The sequence below is a fragment of the Coturnix japonica genome, chromosome 4 (genome assembly GCF_001577835.2).
Source record: "Coturnix japonica isolate 7356 chromosome 4, Coturnix japonica 2.1, whole genome shotgun sequence".
Classification (NCBI taxonomy): Eukaryota; Metazoa; Chordata; class Aves; order Galliformes; family Phasianidae; genus Coturnix; species Coturnix japonica.
The window spans coordinates 20,868,944-20,877,838 of record NC_029519.1 but is presented as its reverse complement, the minus strand read 5'-3'; the positions used below and the strand labels follow the sequence as shown (position 1 = coordinate 20,877,838).

Sequence of the window (8,895 nt, the reverse complement as noted above, 5' to 3'; positions counted from 1 at the left end):
GCAAGTCTGACTTGGATGAACACAAGGTCCTTTGAAGCCCTATTAAACATAAATGACAACACAGTATTTTGCAGTAGCAGCATCACTAGGCTCTCGAACTGCAGTGTTGAAGGCATCTAGCTAGCACTCAAATTTACTTACAGTGTCTTCCCTGTGAAGGGAGAAGCTACTGCATGTTTTCGTTTCTGCTGCACTTCACACTACTTCCAGACTTTTTGTCCTGAAATAAGGAAAGGTCTCTTCCTCTGATTTGTGAGAACATTTGGACTCTAAGACCCAGCACCCTGAGCCAATTAAAAATATTGCTTATTCTATACATACTGGCAGTGTATGGTCTGGAATCTATTGTAGTCTTATGGTATTGTGTCACGTTAGAGTGTGCTGTGATAACATAAGCAGTAGTTTTAAAATAAGTTCTTATAGCTTTTACCAGAATTTAGCTTTTTTATTTGTAAGAAATCCAGTAAGAAAAGGTTTTACACATGGATCCCATGTCAATTTACAGTAAAAGTAGAAAAAAAAAATCTATTTTCTTTAGGTGCATCACCTTTGACATCTGAAGAATAGCATTTCTGAACAGTGTACGAAGATTATTTAACATGAAGCATTGCTATTTGAAGTGCATACTTTTTACAAAAATATACAATCAGCAAGCATATAAACATATCTATCAAATATTGCCATCCACGTCTTTCTCAAAGAAAATTTGTTACCAGCATCCCTAAAAAGAACTGACATTTATATTAATTTTGTAGAGACTGATGATGGGCTGCCTAGGACACTTTGGCGAGTGTTGTATTTCTTTTTATATTCATAAAAGAACATGCATATATAGCGCTCTAGTATTAAATCTATATACTTGTTATTAAGATAACCATTAAATAGTTGCTCTTGAGTTTTCTTTGCTATAATCTCTGCTTTAGACATATAAGGCAGCTAAGATAAATTAAAAACAAAAACAAAAAAACAAAACCACCTGATTTTAACGGCAGCATGTTTCTAATTGTGAAAACTAACTCCAAGGATTTGCCTTTGTGGCTGTTTGTTGGTATAGGCAAGTTTGACTGTTTAGATGGCCCTGTCCATCTTTTCAGAAGTCCAAAATGAAGTCATGCTAAGCTTTCCTGTGTGTTTTCTATATAGAGAAATTTGAAACTCTTGTCATATTTTTCCAGTACAATTCTAACTTGGGTTTCAAATTCTTAGAGAGAAGGGGTTACAAGTGGACGTTGATTAGGAAGTTTCAACTGTCCAGTCTTAATGATTACTGATACTTCACTTATTAGCAGCTATGCTTTATGAAACAGAATTCTTACACTGAATTTAAATAGTTACACTGCTAATCTTTGCTCATCCAATTTCCTCCATTTATGAGACTTTGAATACATAAAACTAGTGCGGTGTCTTAAAAATCTGGTTTCTGATTTCTTTTAGTTCCCCTTAATGAAAGAGCAGCCGTGTGTTGCTTTATATGTAGCTGGTAACTTCTGCCAATATTAAAAAACAAAGAAGCCATCGAAAGCTTATTTTTAAAAATAAAAAGTGAAATAAAAGCTAAGCTTTTCTTGACCTCTGGTGCAGAGGAGAACAGCTTGTTCTTCTAAGTTCTTATTCATTGTAGTGCCACGTTCCTAGTATTCCATTCATTTTAATTGCAGGAATAGTGTACTACAGAGCACCGGCGGTGATCAGACAAAGGTTTCTTTTCAATGGTCTATTTTTATGCTCTATTTATAATGCTGTCGTGAGTATTTTAGGAAAACTACTACTGAACAAGTAGATATATATTACTGAGTTTACAAAAATGTTTTAGCTGCTTGGTTTGACAGTCCTGTTTAAGGACACAAATGATAGGCTTTGCAGTAACAGCTCATTAAACGGCAGGATGGGCTTGACCTTAAGGCCTGACTTGGGAGACTTGAGTTATCAGTTTTGCAGTAGGCTTTGCATGACCCTTGGCTAATCTCTTATCTCTTTGTGCCTTAATTCTCTACCTAGAGAATGAGGGATAAATCTCCCCCCTTTACTTTCTTATATCGTAAATTCTTCACTGTGGGAATGCTTAGTGAAGCAGCTAGGAGCACTGGCACGGTGCTGACTTCGGTGCTATTTACAGTAACACATTCTACATTACTATTAGATAAATTCATAAAGATGAAATGTTAGGTGTTAAAACATACATATCACTAATATACAAGATACTAACTAAAAATGGACTTAAAACAGTTCTGTGTATAAGTATGACATCACTTCACACTAAATATTGCCTTATGTGCATAGCCCGAGTTAAATATGGTCAACAGCACATCCAGTTTCTTCATCTAAATAGTACAGACCGCTAAGAGTCCCTTTGGACAAATCCTTCTTCAAGCCACTGGAAATCCATTTCAGGTATCTGATGTTTGATTTGGTCTTTAATTTTCACTAATCATCGTGAGATTCAATTAACGTACATTTCAGCCAGTGAAGCTTCAACAGTTTCATGTACAACCTCCCCCCTCATCACCTCCCCTGTTTCTCCCTTCCCCCTGCTTCTAGGATATGAGTCATGGGCCTTTGTTCCAGTTCATGCAGAATGTGATACACAGGACTGCTGAAAGTGTTCATTTCAGGTGGACTGCCTCAAAACAGGATTGTTATGGCTCCACCAGGTCAGTTGTTGGCGAGCTGTACTTAGAATGAGCTTCTCTATATCAGTGCAGTTGTTGCAGCTTCCTCCTTTAAGACACTGAAAAGCCCATTAGGAAATTGCTGAGGGGGAAAAAAAAATGAAATAAGAGAATATGTTAGTTACAAAATACATTGTTGAAATTTGAGAGAATTTCTCTTATTTGGGAAATTTCAGTTAGAAAGGTAAAGGAAAAAAAAGCAATCAATAAGGTAAAAGCATCTCACGTTTTTCCCAGGCTTTTTGTTCTAACTCTTTTGTATGTTAACAAATGAAAAATCAAGTTCAATCCCTTCATCATTTCAAATGTGAAAAAGGGAGGCTGCTGCATTCATCCCAGTTTCCAACCAACTGCTGAAATTCAGGATTAAGGGTCCATCCTGTTTGCATCTGCAATTAGCTTTATCCATATGTACAACTCCACTGAGATCAATAAGATTACTCAGGTGAGTCAAGTTACCCAGGCATGTAAATATTTGCTGAATTAGGACTAAAACTGGAAGGGAATGTAAATGTAGATGGTAAATCCTACTTAAGATAAAGGGAGCTGAGTACCCACAATGCTGACCAGGGTTAACAGTTGGTTCAGGTGCTTGTCACCCCTTATTCCCAAAGTCAAGCTTTATGTATTTATAAACAGCTTTATAAAACAGAATTCTCTTACTAAAAGCCTATCAAATATATTATGTATTAACAACCTTAGTTTTGCTTCATCACTGACTTTTTTAATACGAGAAATCAGCTCTCTACATCAAAGGAGATAACTGAGAACAGCTTTTATCTTGATATTCTGTAGGGAAAACAGTTGCAGTGTAAGTGCACGCGTATCATACAGCTAATGCACTCTCAAGCAGAATGCATGACATACAGCTTCAGAGCATATTAGAAAAAATACAGATGTTCTCCACACAGCCAATCCCCAGACTACTGACTCTAAGAGGAAGGAGTCAAGTTGCTCTTCTTAGGAACTGAAACAAGCCATTCAGATGTGATCCAAGAAGCAGACCTAAATTCCCCCGTCTCTGCCATTGAACTAATTTCGCTTCTGCATGCTGAGTGAATCGATCTGATTGCTTATCTGTTAAGGTTTTTACTTAAATGAGGCTCCCTCACCAATCTGAAGTGACTCGTCAAAACGAGCAGAGATATGGCAGTCCAACATCCTCCTCACACATCCCTTTCTACTTGTAGCTCAGTTTTCTGCCCCTCATTCTGCTGCAAGACTGAGGCTGAACTTCAAGTATGGTAATCTTTATCGAGTCTCAGAGATGTGCCAGTTTAACGTCCCATATGCGCATACCACATATTTACAGGCCAGCACCATGCATCAGAGCGGTGCCTTTTTGGAGGGTTGTGTTGGGAGCTGTTGAGCTCACTAAGCAAGGCAGTTTATGCACTGACAAGTCTTGATCAACTAGAAATCTGACTTTGGTCTCATTTTTGCTGTTAACTGCTTAGTAAATCGAAACACCTTGGTCCCACAGTGCGCAGGTTCTGCCATCATTTATTTATGATGCTGACAAACCTCAGCCTACAGCATTATTTTGATATATGAGTTTAGAAGATGCAGAACTACTGACTGCATGTTTTATTCATCTTTAAATTGCAGGAGCCCCACTTTCCTTTTGAAGCCTGCTCTATTTGCATCTGCTACTTGCGTGCTTCTGCAGTCACTTAGTATTTGAATGTATATGCCCTCATCAGCTGTAAAGCATTAATGTTTAGCACTTGTATAGCCAAGGACCGCAAAGTCTTTCACCGACAAGAGTTACGGTGCCCTTTGAAGTGGGTGAACGGCACAGCCTTCATCTCACTGACAGCAGAGCGCTGCCAGGGCCACAAACCCGCGGACGGCTCAGCGGTCCCTGCGGGGCGGCCACTACAGCCCATCGCGGGGGCGGATGGAGCACGCAGACCCCAAAGCCCTATTTTCAGAGCAAATCCCTGAGCCTGGAGACCGGGCGAAACCACGTCTGTGCTTTGGTTAGAAACGTCCCTATAGCGACGCCGTGGGAGGGCTGGTGTCGGCACCCCGCCCGGCTTTACGAGAGAACATTTACCTTGCCTAGCTGGGCCGGGAGCTCAGGGAAAGGGCACGCGGGAGTGGAGCGGCATGCACCGCCGGTGCGAGCAGCTGTGTCGGTGCAGCTTCCTGCGCAGGGCCAGGTTGGCTGCGGGAGAGGGAGAAGGAGGCAGAGCGTCAGGCAACTCCTGCAAGTTTCACCCTCCCTCTCGGCAGGCGCCCCGTCCCGTCGCAAACGGCCCCGCGGTTCTTTTCGTCCCCGGACGCGGGCGGGCCGTGACACTCAGCCGGCTGCACTCACCCGCGGCCCGGCCCCGTTTACCCCGAGCTACGCGCGGTGCTAGCGCAGGTGCGCCGCGCTCACGCGGGCTCCGAGCAGCTGTCCCCAGTGCGGAAGGTGCGGGCAGCGCTTACCCGGTCTCTGCGCGGCGGCAGGCAGCAGGCTGGCCAGGAGCAGGAACACGACGCACAGCAGCTGCCGGAGCTTCATCCCTGCGGTCCGCGTGTGTACGGAGCGTCTGTACCGCCCGCCTCACCCGTGTCACATGCCACCTACGGGCGCTCTCCCAGCCGGGCTAATAGCACGGAGCGGCCGGAGCCTCCCTCTTTTCCCCGCTCCTTTCCTCCCTTTTTTTTTTTTTTTTTTTTACCCCTCTCGTCACTCCCCCTTACTTTCCATAAGCAAACAATGAAGGAATGAGAAGCCCGTGTACACAGCGGCTCCCGTCAATAGGCGAGGAGCCTCCCGAACAATGCCGCCTCTCGGCTTTACATTCAGCCCGGGCAGGGAGCGGGCTGCCCCGTGCCCCCTCCCCCGGAGCCGGCGGCGCCCGGCGGGGCAGGAAGCGCCCCTTTGTCCCGTACCTCTCCGCAGGCAACGAGCCGCCAAGCGGCCGCCATTCAGCGCTGCGAGGCCTGGGGGGCTCTTTGTGCCGCTAAGCGCTCCCCGAGCACCTGAATGTGCCGGGGGCCATTTCACAGCGGGGTTTGGGGGGTTTTGTAACAGTTACGAGGAGGCGGTGTTGGAGAAAGCTGAGCTTGGGACCTCCCGCGTTTGGTGCTTTTGCGGCGGTCTGTGCAGCCAGGAGTGGGGCTGTTGTCTTTCTGTTGTCCCCCAACCTGCTGGTGGCTTGGGATGCTCTTCTAGTCGGTGATTGAAAATCTGAGCCTTGTGGGAAAAAGCTACTTGTTTAAAGTAAGTCACAAAGAGAAAAATTCCACACTATGTTGTTAATAGAGAAGTATCCTCCACAACACTCTATAGCTCTTCAAGAGTGGAGTATGCTGTTTAAGGCAAGTACTCCTGGGTTTTTCCCACTGTTGTGGGTTTCCCCTTCTCCCCACAAGCTGTTTCACTGGAGAGCACGTCCTATGCCCCCTGTTACTGTGCTGCTTCATTTGTCCAGGTAAAGTGTGTGAAATGGGAGGAACTTGCAGCTCAGTACATAGTGGAAGCAGCTGTTAGGTGTTGTTACTTTAAAGTTACTTATATTATTACTAGTAGTGTTTGGAACAGTTGCTGAGGAAGGTGTATTTGACAAGAGAGAAACAACAGGAATCTTCCAGTTATTGATCATGTTGATCTGTCACAAGCAGCAGATGCTTCCTAGCATCATCTGTACAGACTGCATCTTGTCCCTGTCCAATCTCTGACCCTTGAACAAGGCTTCTCATGAATATCTCACATGTAGCTAAGCCTTGATATCTCTCCAGGGGTTGCCTTCACAGCATCCCCAACTCCTTCCTTAGGGACAGGGCTGCTCCAGGGAGTTTCAGTAGGACAATATTGAAGTGCAATATTTATGGCTTTTTTTATTCATCCATAGATTGCTATGAGCTATTAATCCCACAGCTACTCTATGCTAATGTTTGCAGTGATTTAATTGAATAATGGAGTCCTAGTCCATGTAACACCTGTATCACATGTCCATCATCATATTGATATACCCTAGAAGTGATTTTTGGATGCTTGCTCACTGGAGGAACTTTAAGATATGTTATATTTTCACTGTAGAATTTGTACTTCTTTTGCAAGCAACTTTCCTTCAGGTAAGTACTTACATATAGCATACCACTACCTGACATTAAGCACAGGCAGCTTAATGCCATTAAGCAAAGCACAGGCAGATACTTTTTAACATTAAGTTGTCTTTTCCTGAGTATTGGTGGTATATATGAGATGAGTTACACTGAGAAAGGTTCAGAAGCACAGGAGATAGAGTAATAGGCAGCAGCTGGAAGATTGATGGGTACAGTTGGATGATAATGACAGGAGAAGATAATTGGGCACTCCCTTGAAAGGCCTAAGAGATTAATTAGCATTCTCTTCAAGACTGGTAATTGAATCCAGTTTCTGAATCCTACCTTTCCTTTGAATGCCATCACATAACTATATACTCTAGTAAAAGATGATGTTTGTTGCTGGCCCTTGAAAAGAGATTTTGAATATAGTCAGTATAAAATGTTAAATAAAGCTTATGAAGCACCAGGTTTAATTGTTATAGATGATAATGCTGGTTTCAATCTCATTATCTCTATAGCCTGGTATAATATCTCTTTCCAACATAAAGGCACTATAAAAATGCACTGATGATTGTAAATCTTTACTGTGCTACATGAAGTCATGCAGAATGCTGAGTAGAATGATGAGAAAAGTGAAAATCACTTTTTTTTAATTAGAAGCATCAGATAGTATTTAATTTCTAATCACATTTTCTGATTTTATGTTCCCTAGATCTACCCATCCTGCTGATTCTGAGGAATTATTTCACTAAGCAGACAAGAACAGCAATAGAATACCTTCAAAAGTATTTGGTAAGCCAAATAATGAAGTCCAGTGGCACATGTCATTAGGGCAAGTCCTAGAGTTTTCTTAGTTCCTTTAAGAGGAGGTATATGAGCTGAGCAACAAATAAAGGCAAAAATTAAAACAATATATATGAGTTGCTGTTCAATAGGGGAAAAAAAAGTTGGTAAAGAGATTCTCAAGGGGATAGGTTTTGATATGTTGTTTAGACATCAGTAATGCATTTTCTTTTTAACCACAAATTCCATTGGGAAATGTGGTTTTATTGGGTGTGTATGTGTTTGACAGCCACCAGCACGTAGGATGGGCTTTTTTTCTGACTGGAGTGTAGAATCAGATGGTGAATATTATGTTTGCCTCCTTCCTCAACTGTGGCTGTGGAGGCAATGCTTTCTATAGATAAAGCTCATCTACTTGAAAGTTACAGTTAGATGGGAAAATGATGTAATTTCTGTCATCGTTTTGTGAATTGCACTTGGAAACAAAATCCTACTCAGAACTGAAATGAAACCCACTTCCTTAACTTTTGCATTTTATTTTATTTTATCTTTTTTTTTTTCTTTTTATTTTTTTAAATTATTTTATTTTTATCTTATTTTTCTGGGGAAATCAGCTTTCCTGCCTGTTTGTGCTCAGCTGCATTTCCTGCCCAGGGGATGCCTGTGCTCCGGAAGGAGATGCTGTGTGAGTTGTTCTCCAGGCAGAAGGAATGCTCACCAGTTGTGGTGGTAACTCGACACTGGACAGATGTGCTCAAGGAAAGGAAGTGGGGGGTGGCTCAGATTAAGCTAAACCTTCTACAACTTTGCCCTTTTTTCTTTTTCTTTTTTTTTTTTCTTTTTTCTTTTTGAGAGAGAGAGAGGTTTTCCACAAATTGTAGAGATGCAGAAGGTACTTTTTGTTTAATTTTAGTCTGGGAAGAAGGTTCATTATGTCCTGTGGTACAAGACAGAATTAGAATGAACAGTGCAAGAGAAAAATATTTGCTTGTAGACTTCAGTCTTGCTTACTTCTTTGGCATATATCTAGAGGATTGATTTCATTTAATACAATGAAAGTAACACCAGGCATGCACCTGAATAATCACCAGTCTCTCCAAGATAAAGGATGTTTTTAATGATTACATACTGAACTGGTGGATTTCCTTTTTTTTCTGTAAGAAAACACATATTTTTATGACTGTCAAGTTGCACCTATTTTTCAGTTGCTTTCCAAGCTCAAGAAGCAAATTTGAGTTTAAAATTTATTTAGAAAGCTTATGTATAATTTTAGTAGGAAAGCAAAGAGTGGAACTCTCAAGAAGCAGTGCTTGTGAGCCCTACCAGAGTGACCACATGTTCTGTTTCAGCCCCGAGAAGCAGCCGATCGGTCAGATTCTTTTCTGTCACTAGTCATAAT

The 8,895-nt window shown here is 42.0% G+C and overlaps 1 protein-coding gene across 1 annotated transcript; it reads right to left on the bottom strand.

Moving 5' to 3' along the window:
- Positions 1 to 424: 424 nt before the first annotated feature.
- On the bottom strand, positions 425 to 5,516 carry APELA (apelin receptor early endogenous ligand). The gene is made up of 3 exons (XM_015861009.2): positions 5,106 to 5,516; positions 4,729 to 4,839; positions 425 to 2,751 (listed from the first exon to the last, which is right to left on the bottom strand). The coding sequence occupies exons 1-2, from the start codon at positions 5,179 to 5,181 to the stop codon at positions 4,751 to 4,753; spliced, it is 165 nt and encodes a 54-aa protein (XP_015716495.1). The 5' UTR covers positions 5,182 to 5,516; the 3' UTR covers positions 425 to 2,751; positions 4,729 to 4,750.
- Between the last annotated feature and the right edge of the window lie 3,379 nt (positions 5,517 to 8,895).